We start from the raw sequence: 23,069 nt of genomic DNA on the forward strand, positions 1-23,069 counted from the left end.
GGAATAAGCTATATAAACATATATTACAACACAAGACAAGACAAGGAAGCAACACATTTCAAACCCAGTCTTCCACAGGCAAAACAATAAAACATACAAAGACAGAAAGACAAAAGACTAAGCTGAACATGTGTTCAATGGTGTCTTCTTCTTCTTCGTCTGTGGGCTGTGACTCCCACATTAATTTGTTTATGTGAGTGGGCTTTTATGTATATGACCATTTTTACCCCCACCATGTATGCAGTCATACCCTGTTTTCAAGAGGGAATGGCATCTTGAATGTTATGTCTTTGTCTTCATCTGTATTGTTTTGCCTGAAAAAGACCCTAGGGTTTCTTTGTGTTGTTTTGTATTATCTCTGTTTGTCCACCATCCATTGTTCAGCCAGTCTCCCAGTGGAGGGTTTTGAGGACGTTGTGTGATGATGACTAGCACACATCAATTGGTTTTTTTCCCTTCTGTTGTTATTTGAGGGTTTCTCCTCTTGGTATGACAGCTTCTTGTAGTATTTTTTTCTTAGTAGCCTCATTTTCGTAGTTTGTTCTTCATTCCTTTGCTCTTTTCATGAAAGTCTCCTTGTCTGAGCAGATACTCTTGATTCTCAGACACTGCGAATATGGTATACTGAATGGCAGTGTCTTATGTTGAATAGTAGACGTATATATGTCTTCATTTGTTGGTTTCATACGGAGATAAGTGGTGAGTATGCCTTTTTTGATGCTAAGGCTGGTGTCCAGATAAAAGTTGTTGTTGGAACCATATTGTGCAGTGAATTTTATTGTAGGGTGAAGTGTATTGATCCATAGATAAAGTTCAAAAGTTCCTGTTCTCCATGGAACCAGAGTAGGGCAATGTCTTCAATGAACCTCTTCCAGATTGAATTATCTATGTTCCAAGGGCTGGTTGCAATCATTTTTTTCTCAGTCCAGGCGATGAATAGGCTGGCAATAGTAGGAGCCATAGGAGTGCCCACTGCAGTGCCAAATTTCTTATCTTTCATCAAAGCAGAAGACGCTGCTGATGTTTTCAAATAGGTGTTTTTTGACAGATATCCGACATTTTGCAGAGGGTGTGTCTTGGGAATTAAATTCTTCCATGACTTTTTTGATGGGGGTGCCCACTTCTTCACAGGGAATGTTTGTGCAAAGGCCAACAACATCAATAGTGACATTCCATGTTTGCGGTATTAATGATTCAAAATTTCGTCTCCATTGTTCAACAATGTTTAGAATGTGTGTGGTGACTTGTAGGAATGATGGTAGTTGATGGACAACAGGCTTCAGCCAGCAGTCACCTAGTTCTGACAGCTTTTCTGTGGGTCCTCCAATTCCCCATACAAGTGGACAACCAGGTGTTTTTCCCCATTTTTATGGATCTGGAAAAGGTGGTAGAATGTGTGGCACTTGGTATCATTGGTGTTCAGTATTCCCCTCCTATGGGTATTGTAGTCGATGTGGCCTCTGTCCAGGAGTTGTTGCATGCATGCAATGGATTTTTCTGATATTGTCTTTGCAGGATCTTGCAAAAGTGGTTCATAGGTGGCTGTAGCTGCTATCTGGCTTCTTTCTAATGGTCCCCTCAGTCTTGGACAACAGCTGCACCACCTTTGTCTGCAGGTACAACTTGTATTTTGCAATTCTCAACCAGTTCTTTCAACTCAGTAATGGCTTTGTGATTCTGTCTGGTGATGTCTTTACATTCCACAGACTTGGGTAGGGATGAAATGGCACTTGCAATGATGGCTGAACAGTAAGCATCAAGCCCTGTGTCACAGCCTTGTCGCAGACACCAGGTTTTCTTGTAGAACTTCAGTCTGGATAAGATTTCATTAGGCATATTTTCATCCAAAAAGAACTCTTTATGGCAGATCTTTCTCATTCCTTCCACTGCATTCTCTAGTAGTTCAAATCAATTGACACTACTGGGTGTGAGAAAGAATTTGGGTCCAAGTGATAACATGAATGCCTTCTCATCTGTGAGGTCAATGATGATAGAATAACCACTTGATAAGGATCTGATTTAACCGGTTGTTTACAAAAGAATCATCTGTTTTTCTCTGATTTCACTCTGGGTCCAGGTTGGGATAAATGATGCATCATTGTAAAGAGTCGGATGAGCAGTTACCTGTGATGGTCGTTTCAGCTTGTTAGGTGATGAGGGTACAAGCCTCTGATGTCGGGCAATGATGGTGATGGTGCTGGGCGGTTAGAAGATGATGGTGATGGTGCCAGGTGGTCGGGGAATGATGATGATGACAGTGTTGGGCAGTAATGACAACTGTAAGTTGTTGGGCGATGATGGTGACAATGACAGCAGCGGGTAATCAGGCAAGGATGATGACCACACCAGGTAGACAGGCAATGTTAACAGTATCAGGAAACGGTTTTGCAGAGGAAGATGGTGAGAGACACCAAAATATACAAGTACCCGGTAATTCAAACTTTCAATTCTCAATATTGGAAACTTTCTATTATATGCATTCCCCTGTGTACTACACAATGACATGGCAGATGACATGCCTGTGTTGCAAGTCCATGTGGTTGCACAGGGAAGTAAGACAAAGATCACTGAGGACACCAGTGCACAAAAGCCTCCACCCACCTGGAAGGGCTTTCCAGCAGCCATGGCTGCCAGAGTGTTTCTGGCCACCTTTCCTGACCGGGTCTTGGGCAGCTTGGGCACCACCACCGCTATCTTGAAGGCAGCCACCGGACCAATCATCTTCCTCACCACCTTGACCACCCCCTCCACCACCTCCTCATTTGACAGCTGGCACCCTGGCCACAGGAAGAGGGGAACTGTCTTTACTCACAATGCTCAGGTCTTCACTGTCACTTTGCTCACACAGAAAACTGAGAGGCAACTATAATTGTGAATGAAACAAAATGAAATGGCACAAAATTTTATTCAACTAATGTAATGAGATAAACAAATGTGCTGAAAAAAAGAGAAAACAAAAACAAAAAACTGGATACTTAACAACACACAAAATACCAAGGAGGAACACTAGATATGAACAGAATGGCAACACACACACACACACACACACACACAAATGAAAGATGAGGATGTTTTCTTTTCAATTCACTGTTCCTATCAGAAATAGAAGGAAACAAATGTCTGATTTAGAAATCATGAAGAAGGAGCAATGCAAAAACATAAAGTGATAAGACAAAAGCTCCAAATAACACACACCAACAGTTCCTCAACCCCATGACATTTCATACTGGAAAGAACATGACCATAGCTGGATGAGGTAATGATACCATTTTCTGACCTGGTGGGGATTCGATCTATATACATGATGAAGAAATCCAGCTTAGATACCACTGACAGAAAGGGAGGAGGCACAAGGTGTGTGCGTGTGTGTGTGTGTGTGTGTGGTGAAGTCACCATACAGACTGACCATGCTGGACAACACACAGCCCCACAGGCACCTGGCCCTTCAGTCTGTCCGGCACTCCAATCACTGCTGCCTCCACCACGTCCTCAAACTCCAGTATTGCCTGTACACACCACACACCTTTGTAAATTATATAGCAACCCTTTCAAAACCTTTCTGGCTTCCATGTACAATTACTACTTACTTAATTAAGCCCTTCGTTCCCCGTGGAGCACAGGCCATCAACGTTTCTCCACCAAACTAGACTGTGGGCTGTCCTTTCTGCAGCCTCCAGCTGGATTCCAGCCTCTTTAGCTCTGCTTCAGTGTCCTGCCTCCAGCTTTCTTGGGCCATCATCTCTTCCTTCTCCATGGGGGTTCCAGGTCAGGGCCTGGCATGTAGTGCTGGATGGCAATTTCCTCAAGGTATGACCAATCCATTCCCACTTCCATCTCAGGATCTGTTTCTCCACTTGTTCCTGTCCCCCTCTTTGCCACAGTTCCTCGTTTCTCATTTAGTTTGGCCAACAGATCTTAAAAATGCACCTCAGACAGCTGTTGATAAATGTCTGGATCTTCTGTAGCATTGTTTTGGTCATTCTCCAAGTCTCTGATCCGTAGAGAAGGATGGACTTCATGTTGGAACTGAAGATGTGCATTCTTTTGTTGTGGCTATTTCTTTGGAGGACCAGATGTTCTTGAGGGTGATGAAGGCTGCTCTAGCTTTGCCTACTCTGGAAGTAGCATCTTTGTCAGTGCTGCCCTGTTTATCAACAGCGCTGCCGAGATAGCTGAAGGAGTCAACTTCATGCATCGGCTCACTAACTGCAGTGACTGGTTTGTTGGTAGATGTGAAGATCTGGTTGGTTTTCTTGCTGCATGCATAAAACTGGCAGCACCCTTTTTAACCTGTTAGCAATGCATGCAGAAGCAATCTTATACACAGTGCTATGAAGAGAAAAAGGGCGCAAATTTGTGATGAACTGTTTTGGTTTTCCCTCTTTTGGGATACATATGATGTTTTCTTGACGTTGTGAGATTGATAGCTGCCCTTTAGAAAAAAACTTTATTCTGTATGTGTATCTGTGTCATGTATGTCGGAAGGAACCAATTCTGGCATAATAGTACCAACGGGAAGACTTAAAGGAGAGCAACCTAAAAAGAAAACAAAAAAACCTTGAACTGAACTATTTCGGGGTATTATAAGCCAGGCCAATTCTGATCGGCACAGCCCCATCCTGTCATGTCTCATGACATTCGTTGTGCATGTGTTCATGTGCACCTCTTCTCCTACCCTTCTCTCTCCCTTCTCCACCTCTCCCCCTCTCTCTCCCTTCTTCTCTCCTTCATCACCCTCTCTCCTTTGTGTGTATGTTCAGTTTAATGCTGAGATATCCACGTGTATCTCTTGGGATATGTGTGTGGCATGTTCCTTTTCTTGAACATTTTGAACTCTGAGACGAGTTCAGAAATTTATGTAGTTAGGGTAGGAAGATTCCGCTTTGCTTTTGATGCCAAGCTCTCTCAAGAGACAGGTTGCCATTCCAGCTTGTGACCTGTTTGCCTTGTCATCCCCTTCTTCCACAGTGTGTGTCGGTGTTGGTCTGTGTGGGTCTGTTTTCACCCTGGGCCAGTGGTGTGCCTCTGTGACAGGTGAGGGAGTTGTGTGTTTGTCTTTGTCGTGTTGAAGTAGTGACATAACTTGTGACTTTTGCTGACATCAAGGTGAATTAGGAATTGGGCACTTGTAAGATTCAGGGGATTTTTTTTAATTTTTTTTATTGGAAATCTTTTAAACCCAGTATTCTTTTATTTCTATATATTTGGGGAGAAATAGTAAATTTGTGTGTTGTATTTAGGTGTGTTATTTTGCTATATATTCAAATCAGATTATTGTTTTAAATTTATTTTCTTTATAATGAAATTTACAGTCTGTAAATGTCACAATAGTATGGACAGAGCGCAGAGAATTAGATCTCTGTGGAGGATATATCCTCGCACATGAAATGGCAGAGAGACACTTCTAGTTCAAGGATTTGCACTTTGAGGAATACACATCAATGTTAAAAGCCAGAATCCCTTCATTGTCAGAGATTTCAGTGACATAACGTCGAAGGAGAGAGAGGAGCAGCCACATGCGACAAAACTCACGACTGATAACCTGCTCCTGTCATTCTCTGATCAAGAGGTGTTAGAAACTATTAAACAGCTGGGTGTGTCCATTCGTTCCAAGCTGATACTGGAACAAGGCAGAGATGAAAGAGGGAAGCTGACCTTCTGGAAGACGGGAAGGCACTTCATGTATATAGGATTAGCAAGTAAACCCCCACCAGTCGCCGTGGCAAAGTGGTTAGCATCGCGGACTGATGGCTGGGAGGACGCGGGTTCGAATCCCAGCGGAGGTGGTTTTTTCGGCCTGTGGCTGGCTCCTACCCAGAGATGAGTGTGCTGTGGGCTTAAACAGGGAGACTGGCACCACACAGTCGAGTGTCATCCACTTTAAGGATGCTTCTTTGGGTGTGTTGCTCTAATTACCTGACCAACACTGCAAGTGTCTGTATCTCTCGGGCCTGGTTAACACCGGGATATCATTATGACAGGAAGCGTAGAGTACAGCCTTGTCACGCAGTCCCAAACCGAAATGGACCTCCATAGCAACATTGTCATCACCATCGTCATCCTCCTCCTCCTTCATCATCATCAATATAAACAAAACAGTCTCAAAGTCTGTGGCCTTTCATGCCCTGCTCTCATGGTGACCTCAGTTTCGATACCCCTCCACTTCCGTACTTGGGGTGAGTCCTGTCAATGTCTTCAGTGTCAGCAGATTCATTGGGGGCTGTTGTTTGAGGGATGTGGTGGCGGTCTCCACTCTGGGGGGGACACTCACTCAGTCTGGCTCCGCGACTAAGCCATTATTGTCATTAGTAAGGGGCTCAGTAGGTGGTGTCCTAAGTACGTTAAATCAGAACAGGCACCACTGAACACCACTGAAGTGACTCAGCAGCAGTGCAGGGTCTCCTCTGGTGTGTGGCCTCCTAGCAACCTAACATCGATGGTTTCCTGCGGACTGCCGACGCTGGAACTGTGATGGACGAACCCAGGTGTGGCCGTGTATGGAGGAATCTAAATGAGCAGCGTGGGAGTAATGCCACTGAAATGGTGCAGATAATGGGGCAGCAAAAAAAAAAAGAAAAGAAAAGAAAGGGAAACCTCTCCAGAGAACTGTACAGATTGGTCCACTCAGGGCCAGTCTGTACCATAAAGAACAGAAGACCATTGTACAGCAACAATATTCCGGGGTCACAGAAACTGACTGCAAAAACCCAATGAAATGCAAACAATGTTCTAATGACAGACATAAGGCAGGGGACCCAGAGTGCCTTGCAAGCAAAGGGTGAAAAACGCTCCACGACAGACCATACGGTGACTGGCAGTACATCAAACAAAACAGACAAGAATGATGACAGGACAGATAAACAAAAGCAAAATGTCAGCATTAAAGACAAAATACAGGACAAAACTGACAACAGTGACCATAGCAGACGACGGATAAGAAAGAGACAATAAAACACCCTCAATCCAAAGATTCCCCTTTGTCCCCCTCATCCCAGACATACAAAATCATTACGTTTGTGGAACAAAATGACAATGATCCAGACAACGACGAGACCATCTCTTGTGAGTCAACTGACCACACAGGTTGAACCCCCCCCCCCCCGCCCCCCCCTCCTCCCTGCTGCCCTCTCCTTGTTCAATCGTCCTTGACTGGATGGATCATGCAATGTTTATGGATTATGGGAAATGTCTTGCGATTCAAAATATTATGTTGATTCATGCTATATGTCATTCGTGTTCTGTCTGTCAATGCCAGAGGGCTAGAACAACACGAAAAGAAAATCATTATTCAATTATTTCAAAAGTCAGAAATGTGATATTATATGTATTCAAGAATCTCACATGACCAAAAAGGATATTTATACATGAGAAAGACAGTGGGGAGGTAAAATCATATATGTATCAGGAGGGAATGGAACACAGCAATGGCAAGACATTTTTCTGGGGAAGTGGAAGTGGAAGACAAACAAGACAGAATGTTAATAGTATCCATGCATACACAAGAATTAAACTGTGTTGTTGTTAATGTATATGCACCAAATGACAGCGCCTCAAAAGAAAATATCTTTATCATCTACAACACACTCTGAACCAATACACAAACAAAAAGCAACTGGTTGTCGGCAATTTTAACTGCACAATAAATTGTTAACTCCACATCATATCTGGTCACCCACATTTGAAAAAAGAAGTTGAACATTTCAAAAGTCTTTTAAAGAACTTAAATCTGACTGATGCCTGGAGATTGTTTCATGACACAGAAAAATATGACACATTGTTTCATGACACAGAAAAATATGACACATGGTGTAAGCAGCATCCCTTTATTGCATGGAGAATAGACTACTGCTTGGCAAAATGAGAAATGTTATCCTTGTTTTCCATGTGCGACATTATCACTGTTCCCTACACCAACCATAAAGCAATCATAACTGAACTAAATAATTCAGTTTACAAGGGGCCAGGGTACTGGTGATTTAACAATTCATATCTAAAAGACACTCATTTCTTAAAATGTATGAACGAGTTGTTAGAGGAGTCGCTTCGAGAAAATGACACACACAGACAAAACAAACATAACAAGAAAGGCAAGGCCTTCAAAACTTACTTGTGATACACTTTTTAAAAAAATCCAAGTTTTTATGTATTGAGTATAATGCATTTACTGTTATATTTATATTTTTTGTATTCTCTAAACTTGGCACTTTGATCTGATATTCGACCCAACAAAGGATCTGTCATTATTATCATTTTTTGTTCAAACAGGAATTTCTTTTGCTAAGCATGGAAGTTTTATTTATTGCAAACGTTTTGGTGTAGATAGCAGAACAAGGGAAATTACTCTGCTGGGGAACTTAGTTTGCTTTAAACTGATCTTTCTCATCTTAAACATTACATTTTGAAATTATACTCAATACATAAAAAGCTTGGATTTTTTTAAAAACGTGCATCACAAGTGAGTCTTGAAGGCCTTGCCTCTCTTGTTTCAAAATGTAATGTTTAAGATGAGAAAGATCAGTTTAAAGCAAATTAACTCCACTAGCATTACAGAGTAATTTCCCTTTTTTACTATCTGCACCAAAACGTTTGCAAAATAAAATAAAAAAATTCCATGCTTAGCAAAAGAAGTTCCTGTTTGAACAAAAAATGATAATAATGACTGCTCTAGCTGTTGGGTCAGAATATCAGATCAAAGTGCCAAGTTTAGAGAATACATAAAATATAAATATAACAGTAAATGCAGTTTGCATATAATTAGGCTTCATTCTTTATTTTTTTGTGCCAATCCCAGAAGCGCAATATTGTTTTAAACAAGATGACTGGAAAGAACTGGATTTTTGCTATTTTTATGCCAAATTTGGTGTCAACTGACAAAGTAGTTGCAGATAAAATGTCAATGTTAAAGTTTACCACGGACACACAGACACACACACACACACACACAGACAACCGAACACCGGGTTAAAACATAGACTCACTTTGTCTACACAAGTGAGTCAAAAATGGGATACATGCAAGACAAAATTAAAGGAGTTTTGCAAAGAATATGGGAAGTACAAAGCTCACAGAACAAAAAAAAAAAAAAGACTAGACTTGCAGTGTAGTTTAAAAAAGTTAAACCAGCAATTAATAGAAGACCCAGAAAACATTCAGATTCAGAGAGACATGTTTCAAGTAAAACAGAAATTAGAAATATCACACTTAGAAAAAGCTAGAGGTGCACAGATTAGAGCTCGAGAGAAATGGATTGAAGGAGAAAAGAACACAAAACACTTCTTGAACCTGGAAAAGATTTATGCAAAGGGTAATGACGACGTTCGAAAATGAAGATGAAGAAATTACAATGGCCCCAATAAATATATTAGAACAAGTTAAATAAAACTCAAAGTTATACAGTCAGACAACAGACACACAGAATACACAAGAAGCTGCAGAAGACTTCATTAAAGATTCACAGTGCCTCACATTAGATGACACAGAAGTAGCTTTGTGTGAAGGGATGGTATCAGCCAACAAAGCAAGCGCTGCTTTGAAGACGATTGTGTAAAGTAATATTGAAATTAATAAATCAAGACCAGTCGGGTGCATTAAAGAAAGAAGTATATCAACAATAATAAGAACAACTGACGATGTTATATATTATTTAAACCAAATAAACAAAGCCGGGTATCTTCTAGCACTAGACTATACAAAAGCTTTTGATTAGATTTCATGTAGTTTCATAATAAACGCCTTCAAAATATTTGGTTTCGGCGAACAGTTCAGAAGATGGACAGAGACTCTTGGTGGCAATACATTCAGCAGCATAAGTCACGGTGGTAGGATTTCTCAAGCTTTCCCCATGACGTGCAGTATTAGGCAAGGCTGCCCGTTTTCACCTCTGGCCTTTTATACTATCTGTTTAACTAGTGGCAATTAAAATAAGAAATAGGAATGTAAAAGGGATCAGATTACCAAAGCACAACGAGCACGCTGAATCTCTAAAAAGAAAGCAATTGGCAGATGATACAACACTGTTTCTTCACAACAAGGAAGATATGAGGCATGCCTCTTCTATCATCACAGAATTTTCAAAGTTTTGTAAATCAATCAAAAACTGAAGCAATGAAAATAGGAAAACACAGTCACGAAGAAAATATACCGTTTAACATTACAGACAAGATTAAGATACTTGGAATATTCTTCAAAAATAATGTAAGAGCTTGAAATATCGAAGACAATTGGATAACACGAATGGAAAAAATGCAGAATATGCTTAAATCGTGGTATGCTAGAGATCTGAGTATATATGGGAAAACAGTTATAGTGGAAAGGTTTTTAATTAGTCAATTCATATTCGTAATGCAATCAATTGGACTGCCAGAACAAGACTTACAGCTATCAATAGAACTTTTAATAAATTTATTTGGCAAAGAAAATTTTCAAACACAAAGGCATTTGAAAAAGTAAAGAGAAAAGTCATGGAAAGCAATTTTTTTTAAAATGGACAAAATGGTAAATGCTACTGAATAGCAATGTTAAGCGCACAGAGCTTCAAGAATATGCGCTATAGCAAGATGTCTTGATAAATAAAACAAATAAACAAAATTACAAACATGCTTTCATTTGCAGTGGATTGGTTGGCTTTATAAGTCCGCTGAAGAAAACTGGAGTCTTATTCCAAAATGGTACTTTCACAAAATAGCAAACGGTAACAATATATACAAACAAAACTGTAAACCAGCTGAACTGCAAATGAACCAGCTGAACTGCAAATGATCACAATTGTTGGAAATGATTTTTGGAGAAAGGTTCTCTGCAAATATTTTGAATATGAAACGCTAGACACGATGGACAATATACATAGAAATAACTACTGCAATCAAATCCTATGGAACAACAGGTTAATACAATATGAAAACAAACATTTTTTTTTTCCAAGTATGGAAAACTATTGGAATAGAAAGGGTCAAAGACCTGATAGAACTTAGTGAATCTAGACAACTCACTGTAGAAGAACATCAAAACAGAAAAAATCAAAACCCTGCCAACACTTTATTTGAATACAACACTATAATTAATGCAATTCCAAAATAATGGCAGGAATGGATTTCCATACAAAACAACTATTTAAACATTAACCCTGAACAACAATGCGAAGCACACAGATACTGCACAAAACCAGACTATTCAACAATTCTTACATGATGCTCAGAAAAGAACCAAAGCCGTCCAGAAACAACTAAACAATATTGCTCAATGGTGCAAAGACACAGGATCTTCCATCAATCCAGCGAAAGCCCAAACGTTGCTGTGCACCCTCAACAACAGAACCGCGAGCAAATCACCACCACCTGTGTCACTCGATGGGATTACGATCAAGAAAACCAAATGCCTACGCTACCTAGGAATACACTTCGACAGGATGCTGACCTTCAGAAAACATACGGAAAATACTGTTCTCAAATGCAAAAAGGGCCTTTCAGTCTTAAAAGCAATGGCAACCAAAGGTATTGAACAACGCCACCTCTTCCTGCTATACCAATCACTCGTCCTCAGTGTGATCAACTACGGACTTGGGCTAACAACACCATCTCAAAGCAACCTCCTAAAATTAGAGTTCAAAATGAAGCTATGAGGCTGATCCTTGGAACAACAAAAGACACGCCCACGGAAACCATGCGATACCTGCTTGACCTTCCTTCAGTGCAGGCCAGAAACAAGTTAGAACAGGTTGTGTGTGTGTGTGTGTGGTTCGTCCGTCGGGATCGACGAGGACCATCTAGTCATCCTGAGGGTGGGTGGGTTGGGCTCTGTGGGTGCGCAGATGACTGGTCAGGCCAATCCGCGCCTGGAAGGTTCTGACGCAGTGTGGACAGGGGATGGTGGCGGCTGTCGGAGACTTGCTGGCACTGCTTTTCCTGGCCTGTCTGCATTGCTCTGCTGCAGCGATTCTGTTGGCCTCACAGGATTTGGCACCTTTGTGGACAGCTGAACGCCACTTTGGTCTGTCCATTGCATTCAGCTCCCATGTGTCGTGGCTGATGCTAAAGGCCTTTAGAGAAGCTTTCAGAGTGTCTTTGAAGTGCTTCTTTTGGCCTCCATGGGAGCGCTTGCCATGTTGGAGTTCGCCATACAGCAGTTTCTTGGGGAGCCGGTGGTCTGGCATGCGAACTACATGGCCTGCCCAGCGCAGCTGGGCCTGCATCAAGATGGTGTAGATGCTGGGCAAGTTTGCACGAGTGAGCACCTCTGTGTCAGGGATCTTCTCTTGCCACTTTATGCCGAGAAGTTTTCTGAGGCTGGTGGTGTGGAAGTGGTTCAGCTTTTTGGCATGGCGTTTGTAGACCGTCCATGATTCACATCCATAGAACAGTGTGGTGAGAACTATGGCCTTGTATACTTTGAGCTTCGTCTCCAGGGTGATGCCTCTCCTGTTCCAAACGTTCTTATGGAGTCTGCCGAAGGCAGCGGTGGCTTTGGCGAGTCTGGCATTCACCTCGTCGTCGATGACAACTGTGCGAGAGAGTGTACTGCCCAGGTATGTGAGCTTGTCCACCGCGTTCAGTCGTTGCCCGTTGATGAAGATGTTTGGTTCAATGTAAGGCTTTCCTGGAGCTGGCTGGTGCATCACCTCAGTCTTCTTTGAGCTGATTGTGAGGCCAAAGTTGTCACAGGCAGCAAAGAACTTGTCAACACTGTGTTGCATGTCAGCTTCGGAGGCAGTGTTGAGAGCGCAGTCATCAGCAAACAGGAAGTCGTTGACGGTGTCTTTCCTCACCTTGGTTTTTGCTTGAAGCCTCCTGAGGTTGAAGAGTGAGCCATCTGTGCGGTACCTGATGCCAATTCCTACGTCAGCGTCTCTGAAGGCGTCTGTCAGCATGGCTGAAAACATGAGACTAAACAGGGTGGGGGCAAGAACACACCCTTGCTTGACTCCGTTGGAGACAGGAAATGGTTCTGAAGTCTCTCCCTTGTCTTGGACTCGGGCCATCATCCCATCGTGCAGTTGCCGAATGATGGTGATGAACTTTCTGGGACATCCGTACTTCGCCATGATCCTCCAAAGGCCATCTCTGCTAACAGTATCGAAGGCCTTGGTCAGATCGACATAGGTGGAGTAAAGGTTGGCGTTCTGTTCCTGGCACTTCTCCTGGAGCTGCCTGGCAGCAAACACCATGTCGATAGTCCCACGTTCTTTCCGGAAGCCACACTGGCTCTCTGGTAGGAGACCTTGCTCAAGGTGCGCTATGAGACGGTTGAGTAGCACTATGGCCAGAGTCTTGCCTGCGACGGACAGCATGGATATTCCACGATGGTTGTCACAGGCCTGACGATTTCCTTTGCGCTTGTACAGGTGTATGATGGAAGCGTCTTTGAAGTCCTGTGGAACTGCCTCATGCTGCCAGATGAGCTGGAACAGCTGATGAAGCTTCTCAGTCAGCACCATACCACCTTCTTTGTAGACCTCAGCTGGAATGGAGTCTGAGCCAGGGGCTTTGCCATTGGATAGCAGACGGATAGCTTTCTGGGTCTCCTCCAAAGTTGGAATGGCATCCAACAACTCACTGACTGGCACCTGGGGGAGTTGGTCGATGGCTTCATCATTGATGGTGGAAGGGCGGTTCAGTACACTGTCAAAGTGTTCAGCCCATCTCTCAAGGATCCCGTCCTTGTCAGTGATCAGGGTAGAACCATCAGCACTGAGGAGTGGAGCAGATCCGGAGGTGGTGGGACCGTAGACTTCTTTCAAACCGTTATAGTTCTTCATGTCGTTCCTGTCTGCAAAGCCCTGGATCTCATCAGCTTTGCTGCTCAACCGCAGCTTCAGCTGGATGGTGCTGCGTGCGCTCTTCAGTATGTCTTTCTTTGACTGTGACTTGGGATCTTCAATGTGGGCTCTGTAGGCTTGGCGTTTGTCTTCTAGCAGCTGCTTGATCTCAGTGCAGTTCTCATCAAACCAGTCTTTGTGCTTCCTGACAGAAGGCCCCAGGCACTCCATGGCAGTGTTGTACACCGTCTCATGCAGTGCGCCCCATGCTGCCTCCACATTCTGGTTGTCCAGCACGGTGGACTCAAGGCGTTCCTCCAGGGTGTCAGCAAAGCTCTGCTTGATGTTGCCTAGCTCCAGCTTGTTGACATTCAGGCGTTTGAGTGCTTTCATACCCTGAGGCCGTCTCTTGGGCTGGATGCGGAGGTTGAGCTTGGAGACGATAAGGCGGTGGTCTGTCCAGCACTCGGCGCCGCACATGGCCCTCGTGACTCGTACGTCCTGCCTGTTCCTCTTCCTGACGATGATAAAGTCGATGAGATGCCAATGCCCAGAGCGAGGATGCATCCATGACATCCTGTTACGGGTAGGGAGGCAGAAGACGGTGTTTGTGATAAGAAGGTTGTGCTCAGCACATGTCTGGAGAAGTAGTTGGCCATTGCTGTTACAGTTACCAACCCCATGCTTCCCAATCACTCCTTCCCAGGAGGTGCTGTCACAACCAACTATTGCGTTAAAGTCACCAAGAATGATGAGCTTGTCTGTGTTGGGAACAGTGGTGATGACTGCGTTCAGGTCCTCGTAGAACTTGTCCTTGATCTCACCTGGGTTGGTCATGGTGGGCGCGTAGGCGCTGACAATGGTGGTAAACTTCTTCCCGTTGCATATAGGGAGTTTCATCGTCATCAGGCGATCGTTCACTCCTTTCGGGGGGCCAGCCAGCTTGCCAACGAGGGTTGTCTTCACTGCAAAGCCAACTCCAGCCTCACGTCTCTCTTCAGGTCCGCGACCACTCCAAAAGAAGGTGTAGCCTGCGCCTCACTCACAGAGTTCGCCTTCTTCTGCCAGTCTGGTCTCACTTAAGGCAGTGATGTCGATGTTGTACCTGGCTAATTCACTCGCAATGAGTGCTGTGCGTCTCTGTGGTCTGGCTGAGTCGCCTCTGTCCAGAAGCGTACGCACGTTCCATGTGGCAATGGTCAATGGGGTGCTCCTTGTTTTATTCTTTCTTTCCTTTGTGTGTCGACCGCTTGAGTAGGGTCCCCGTCAGCCGCGGTATGCTGACTAGGGTGGTGTGGAGCAGGCAATGTTTAGGGCACCTTTTCTAGCCTTCCTCATGCCATGGAGGTCAGCAGTGCTGTCCTGAAGAGGGCTGCTCAGTCGCTCAGGGGGCTGCCGATCTCCACCGCTGCTCCAGTCGGTGAAAAACGACCCTATGGCCTGAGCCGCCTGTGTGCAGGTCCGCGGCTACGACTGCCAGTGTACCCACACCTGTCGCTTCGTCGTTCGCCTGTCGCCACAGGGCTTGGGGAAAATGATGGTATGGGATGAAGGATGACTGATGACTTGTGCGATGACTTTGTTAATAGTGAGGTGGAGTTGCGCACCGTCGACCTCACTCTCTTGTCCGAGACCATCTGTATCCAGTGGCAAGACGAGGTCAAGACGACTGGAGATGGAAACAGATGCAGTGGATGACCAGGATGTCCTATGTGCCTCATCCTGCCCTCAGCACTCCACAGCGCTCTGCTGCAACGGCCTTCCTCTCCGTTGAACCATGAAGGTTTCTTCCGCAGAGTCCGCTGGATCCAGTCTTCACATGCTTGGGTAGACAAGCCCTAACTCACCGAGGGTTTGAGACCCATCGGCTACCCTCACCTAGTTTAGCCACCCTGTCAAAGCCGTTGCCCGGGGGTTGGGCGCTACTGCATGCTAGCAGCTTCAAGGACCCATAGGTGACAGCTGGGTGCCGGTGGGGACCAACAGAGGACGAACCACTCCCGGAAGAGCGTGACAAGCCCCCCCTCTAGAGGTACTACCCCTCCCATGCACCCCCTAACCACCCAGGTTAAGAACAGGTTAAGACCTACTTCAAAGCATTAGAAAACCCTCAAAACCCACTGCATGACAGTCAAAGAACCAAAAGGCAGCCGTCTAGGATGAGGAAGATCATGGATGGGACAAGCAAAAGACACAATCCAGCTAGTATGCCGACTACAAGACCTGAAAGAAACAAAAGAAAGGGACAAAACCCCCAAAAACCTCAACCATCTATTCAACACAGCCATTTCACCTACTCTAGGAAGACATTGTCAGGAATGGCCAGAGGGCAAAACTGATGCGGAAGTGAAGCTACTCATAGAAGAAAACAGTAAAGAAGAGGACATCATCATATACACAGATGGCTCAGTCACCAAAGACCAGTCCGGTTGGGGATTCACTGCGAAACAAAATGGAAAAACAATAAGGGAAGAGAATGCTGCCTACAAAGTCACAACCTCCAGCCTAACGATGGAAGTTGAAGGTGTGACACATGCCCTTCAGTGGTTATCGTCTATCCATATGCCCGGAAACCAACATGCCATGATTCTCACCAACTCAATGAACCTCATACAGAAAACTGAAAATGGAATGGGAAGCCCAGAGTGGAATGAGGCAATGCGCAACTTTCAGATTAAAAAACTTACATGGTCATACTGCCCGGGACATGCAGGTGTTAAGGGAAATGAGCGAGCTGACAGACTTGCTGGTAATGCAACAACAACAAGCGGCCAACATCTAGGAAAATCAGAAATCCTCAGAAAAGTCAAAGAATATCAAAAAGAACAGGTACAAGACCATCACACCATCAATCGCTTCAAAGAGATAAAGGCAGAGAGAGGGAGCAGCCGTAAGTCTAGCATGAAAAGTAGAGCACGATGCTTTGCAAATCAAACAAATATCAGCATCATTTCCAAACCAACATTGCGCAAATTTCTTCAAAACGGAACAGTCTTTGTGGGCTTTTCCAAATACAATAGACTGAGCAACACACTAGACACCACGTTCTTGGCATCAGAGATCTTTTCCCATCCCTCTTGCGGCCAATCAGTGGCAGCCTCTGTGCGTGTGTGTATGTGTGTGTTTGTATGTGTGATTCTGTGTGTTTGTATGCGTTTGTGCATGCGCGAGGGTGTAAGTGTACACAAGTGTCAGGAGAGTTGTGTTCACGTGCGTATGTGTGTGTGTGTGTGGGGGGGGGGGGGTCGGGGGGGGGAGTGAGGGGGGGGTTAGAGGATGAGGTATGTGTGTGTATGCATGCCTACACTGTGGCAGCAACGGCATATTGAAACGTGCAGGTGTGCATATGTATCTCTTTGTATATATGTGTGTGGGGTTGGGGGTATGGGATATGTGTGTGCTTGTACAAGTAAGTGTGCCTCTGTATGTGTGTGTGTGTGTGTGTGTGTGTGTGTGTGTGCCGTGGAAGCTGCGATACGTAGCCTAGAAGCGAGTGTGTGGAGGGGGGTAGAGGGGGTGCAGGGTAATGTGTGTGTGTGTGTGTGTGTGTGTGTGTGTGTGTGTGTTGGGGCTCATGTACGTTTATGTGTATTTGACTGTGCTTTCATATCTGTGAAACTGCATGTTTGGTACATATCTGTTATGCGTATGTGTGTGTATGTGTGTATCTATTTATTTATTTTATTTTCATTATTATTATTTTTATTGTTTTAATTATATTAGTATTATTTATTTATTTATTTAATTTCTTCTTTTTTTTTCTTTTTTTTTTTCTTTTTTTAAAATTTATTTATTTTTCTCAAGGCCTGACAAAGCGCGTTGGGTTACGCTGCTGGTCAGGCATCTGCTTGGTAGATGTGGTGTAGCGTATATGGATTTGTCCGAACGCAGTGACGCCTCCTTGAGCTACTGAAACTACATGATAAAACAGATAAAAATGATGGAACAAAACCTTGTGCTTCTGGCAAAGAAAACATGGGAGTCAAAATTAATGAACAGATATGGTCTGTTCCTCACATGATCACGAAGGAAGTTAGATTGAAAGAACTGCACTAGAAGATAATTCATAAAATTCATCCCACAAATATTTCACTGCACAAAATTAAAGTGGTAGATGACAATAAAAGCTCCACCTGCAGGAACAACATAGACTTTATCGAATACCTCTTCGATAAAGAATGCACCCCTGTTAAAGTGTTAGGGCAAAATATTGTAAAATACATACATGGACGTGTCAGAGTTAAAATAAAACTCTCATTAACAGATGTATTTTTTGGTTTACAGAATTAACTGTTAGACAATGACACTAAGAAAAGAGTGAATGTAACAATCTTAATGGGAAAGAAAAGACTAAATCCACATTCCCAATACTATTTAATATTTGAGCAACATATGATGTATCGAAAACCTTGAATATCAATACTTAACTGATGTGCTTATACTTATTTCCCCTTTTGGTTCATTAACTTATGTCCTGTACGATATATATGCTATATATAATGTGTAATGAATGCAGTTGTATGTATGTGAACAGAAAGGACACACTCTGACTTATACACCAGGTCATTAAAAACCCCAGACATTATATCACAATTATGATATATCAAATACAAATGTACAAATGTCCATATTTAGATTTCACACAAACATGTCAACCGTAAAATTGGGGGGACCTGCATGCAAATGAGGTGGAGAACAAGGAGGCATAGAAAGAAAGTAAGCTGATAAAAAAAGAAAAAAGAAAAGGAGAAGAAAATTAAAAAGTTTATTTTTATTTTTCTGGCCAATGAAGAAAGCATGTGGAGCACACACAAAAAAAAAGCAGAAAAAAGGTGCTCCTTGACCTGCATGCAACTGAGGTCACCAAAAAAAGAAAAAAGAAGAAAAAAAGGAGATTATGTGGTTGTGATACCAATTTACTGGGTTTTGTTTCTATTATTCAGAACTAGCAGGATGGATACTTGCATGTTATCATTTAGGGTTAGTCGTAATGGACGCTTCGGATAGTGTGTAGGTTTAACACTTTCATTATTGGGGGAAAATATTACAAACGGTTCATGTTTTCATGTTAAAAGCTTCTGACTGAAGCAACATCCATGGCATGTACAATGGCATGAAAAAAGCCTTCGGCATGCATAAACAAGATCGCTCTATTCAAGAGAAAACATAGTCACAGACTAAGCAGTCGAGAGCACCACTAACCTCCCTGTCATGGAAGAACTCGACATCATGCTATCTGGAGAACTCAGCAAGGTCACTGACTCCATTGCCTGTGGAAAAGCTCCAGGAAAAGATGGCATCCCGCCTGAAGTCATCAAGGCTGGAAAAAGGACCGCGCTACTCCACCACCTGCACCAGCTGCTACTGCAGTGCTGGGAAGAAGGGACTGTGCCCCAGGAGATGTGTGACGCCAACATCATCACTCTGTACAAGAACAAGGGTGATCGCAGCAACTGCAACAACAACCGTGGAATCTCCCTCATCAGTATCGTTTGGAAAGCGTTGGCCCGTGTAGTCCTGAGCAGACTGCAGTTACTTGCTGAACGCTTTATTCTGAGGCACAGCGCGGATTCAGAGCTGAAAGATCAACAACTGACATGGTCTTCTCCTTGCAACAGCTGCAGGAGAAATGCCGGGAGGAGAAATGCTGGGAGCAGAAATGGCCACTATACATCGCATTCATCGACCTGACCAAGGCCTTCGCCTGGTCAGCAGAAAAGGTCTCTTCACACTAAGGCTGTGTGCTGGCCCCAACACTCTTCGGCGCCTTCTTCTCGCTGCTACTGTCCTATGCCTTCAGCCAGTCAGAGGACAGAGTGTATCTCCACACCAGAAGTGATGGCAATCTCTTCAACCTGGCCCGTCTTCATGCTAAAACTAAAGTGTGACAGATTCCCATATGCGAGATGCTCTTCAACTCACTCTGAAGAGGCACTTTAGCGACTCATCAACAGTTTCGCTCATGCATACAGAGACTTTGGCTTGACTTCTAGCCTAAAGAAGACTAATGTCATGGGCCAGTACGTGAGCAGCACCACAAGCATTTCCATTGGTGACTTCACATTCAAGGTCGTCGAGGACTTCACATACCTCGGCTCCACCATCTCCAGTAACCTCTCCCTGGACGCCAAACTCAACAAGCGGACTGGCAAAGCAGCTACAGCCATGGCCCACTTGGCAAAGAGGGTTTGGGACAATCCCATGCTGACCATCAGCACCAAGATGCAGGTGTACCAAGCCTGTGTGCTCAGCACTCTGCTCTACAGCAGCGAGACTTCTTCTTCCTTGTTCGCCTCCCATTAGATAAGCAGCCCGGTGTCCTCGATGAAGGTTGCCATCCGTCGCAGCTCCTCCAGGACGAACACTTTCTCCATGTCAATCCAGACAGCAAGCGTGTTCTTCTTTTCTTGGAATGCGTCCTCAATGCTTTGAGTGATGAATGTGATCTGGTCTTCTGTTGATCTGTGTTGGCGGAAGCCTGCCTGTTCAGGGCTCAGCAGCTGATACTTTTCAAGGTGCCAGACAAGCCTAGTGTTGACAAGTCTCTCCATCAGCTTTCCTAAGCAGCTTGTAAGGCTGATGGGTCTGTAGCTGTCAGCCTTCAACTTGTCCTTTCCCTTTTTGTGAATGGGGATCATGTCTGCTTCCCTCCAACACTGTGGGACTGATCCTATCTTCCAGCTGGAGTTGAAGATTGTTAAAAGGACTGCCTTGCTCTTCATCCCAAGATGCAGAATCATTTCATTTGTGATTCTGTCTGGTCCAGGTGACTTCTTCAGGCTGAGGCTCTGCAACGCTTCCTCCAGCTCTTTCTCTGTGAAAGCTGTGGTCATGACTTCCTCTTGGGGCTCTTTCTCATGAAGTTCACCTTGGGCCCTGTGCGCTGCAGCTCTATGTTCAAGAGGGACTTCCAGATTGCTGATGTTTTCATAGACGTCTATGAAGTGGTCTGCTGCTTTCTTTCCAGAGAGGTAATTTCCATTCTCTTGTATTGTTATTGTGGTGTGACTTGTTGCTTCGTTGCTGAGGGTTCTAGCTAGTTTCCACAGCTTGCTGCCATCCTTGTCGAGATTTAGGCTTTCAGTTTTCTCTTACCAGCTTTTTCTTGCAGCTTTTGCGCAGGACAGCTTGTATCTGGCAGTTACTTCCTTCAGCGCTATGTTGTTCTCCAGTGATGGCTGCTTTTCTGCTCGGTCCCTGGCTTCTGTAACAGCATCTTCCAGATTCTGGAGTTCCTCCATCCAGTAGGGCTTGTAGTCTTTGCGTGCTCCTCTTGGGATGGATTCTATAGCAGCTTTCAAGACGGCCTTTGTGAAGTCTTGAACCATTTTGTTTGAGTCCTTCTGCCTGATGTTGATTGGCTTTGTGTATGTATCTGTGAGGGTCTCGAAGACAGTCCAGTCTGCCTTTCTGTAATTCCAGCGGGGAAAACACTTTGCTTGAGGAGCCTGCAAGTTGAGGTTGATAGAGAGTTTTACGGGCTTGTGGTCACTTCCTCCAAGCTGGCTGAGGACTGTTCTTGTGGTCCTGACGAACAGGTCGTTGGTGACGAATGCTAGATCTGGTGTTGATGTGGTCATCCAGCGTCTGGAGTAGAAGGTGGGTTCATCATCTTCTTGGTTGATGAGATGAAGATGTGTGCCAATCTCCCAATCCTCAACTTCTTCGCCTCTCCTGTCCATCTCCTCATAGCCCCATCTCTCTGACTGACTGTTGAAATCTCCCACCACCATGCAGTTGTTGTCTGGGATGTTCATGTATGTGAGGGAAAGATCACGATCTTGAGGGCAATAGACATTGTAGATCCTGATGTTGTGTTCTTTAAAGACTATATCAACCCCTTGGATCTCTACCTGTTGATTGGTGTTGATCTTGAGTTCTTGTGCGGTGATGGAATTCCGCACCAAGACAAGCACCCCTCCTTTGTTTCCTTTCCTCACGGTCCAACCTGATGGTCTAGTAACCCCTCACTTGAAAGCGATGGTTTACGGTCAAATGTGTCTCTTGGACACATGCAATGTCAATATTTTCTTGGTGCATCCTTTCTGCCAGGCCAAGTTTCTTCTTATGCACCCCTTCTGCATTCTACTGGAGAATGTTGAGTGTTCTGGGTGGTACTGTTTGCTTGGCCCCAGCAGGAGGATGAGGTCTCCTTTGTCGCATGGGCATGCAGAATTTCCTTGTCCGACCACCGGTTGCTTGGGGTGGGCCCCTTTGAGGCACAGGGCCTGGCTCCAGACCTCCCCGGCGTGTCTCCGAAGGTCAAGCGCCACATTGAGATTCTGTGGACTGCATCATCATGGAAGCGTGGATGCGTGGTATCGTGGTTTTAATTGCGCCTGTGGCCCGATACCACCGCCTTCAGCTGAGTTTTCTTTTGGGGTGCCTCACCCTTAGCTCATGGCCCGTACGTCCTGCCCTGTGAGCACAGGGGGGATTGTTTCTCCAAGGGTCCCACCCCGGGGCTAGAGGTTATAACGCGCCTCTTGACCGCATGATGAACCCGTCATAGGACACATGGAGTATTTCAGTGAGGACAACAGTGCCACCTGTTGACTCACCCCGTCCTGGTAGGAACATTGCCAGTTGGTCTACTTATTCGGCCAGGCAAGCCTGATTTATATCGCAGCTAACCCCCATATCTGAGGGCCGTTCCCCCTATCTGCCACCCGGGGACCCGCCAGGTTGGGGATGGTTGCCCCACTACTGAAATGGAAGCAGCCTGGTCCCAGCAGCAGCGAGACAAAGACCATCAACTCCCACCAAGAACGCAGGATCAATGCCTTTCACCTGCGCAACCTCAGAAGAATTCTTGACATCATGTGGCAAGACCGTGTACCAAATAAGAAATGAATGGATGACGGGCGAATGCGCAAGGACATCCTTTATGGCACACTCGCCACTGGCTCCAGACCAGCAGGAAGGCCTGTCCTACACTACAAGGATGTCTGCAAACAAGTCATGAGGGCAGGCGACATTGACCCAGCAGGTTAGGAAGCAGTGGCTGAAGATCACAACAGCTGGAGAAGGACTGTGAAGGCTTTTGTCCAGAGGACCGAGGAGAAGAGAAAACAGCGCAGGGAAGAGGGAAGAGACGGCAGATGGCAGACTCCATACCCTCTGAGCCAGGCATGACTTTCACCTTCCACAAATGTAACAGAGCCTGCCAATCCAGAATTGGACTGTACAGCCATAGCAGGTGCTGCAACTCAACTTGACTGAACAAGGCGCAGATTTCCATTGTCTCCCGAGACAGACAGATGCCAACTTAGCTTTTGTGTACAAATGGCTGTATATAATATGATATCCACTTACTCCC

At 44.7% G+C, this 23,069-nt stretch overlaps 1 protein-coding gene across 2 annotated transcripts in view; it reads right to left on the bottom strand.

Annotated features, from left to right (window-relative positions):
• Nucleotides 1–23,069, bottom strand: part of LOC143301279 (acyl-CoA synthetase short-chain family member 3, mitochondrial-like) — a 180,370-nt gene that overhangs the window by 15,271 nt on the left and 142,030 nt on the right. For both annotated transcript variants that reach the window (XM_076615457.1, XM_076615456.1), the window contains exons 14-15: nucleotides 3,407–3,506; nucleotides 2,602–2,777 (exon numbers count right to left, since the gene is read on the bottom strand). In XM_076615457.1, coding sequence (XP_076471572.1) covers nucleotides 2,602–2,777; nucleotides 3,407–3,506 — 276 coding nt within the window. The remainder of the gene's footprint in view (nucleotides 1–2,601; nucleotides 2,778–3,406; nucleotides 3,507–23,069) is intronic.

This window comes from Babylonia areolata, chromosome 27 (genome assembly GCF_041734735.1).
Source record: "Babylonia areolata isolate BAREFJ2019XMU chromosome 27, ASM4173473v1, whole genome shotgun sequence".
Taxonomy (NCBI): domain Eukaryota; kingdom Metazoa; phylum Mollusca; class Gastropoda; order Neogastropoda; family Buccinidae; genus Babylonia; species Babylonia areolata.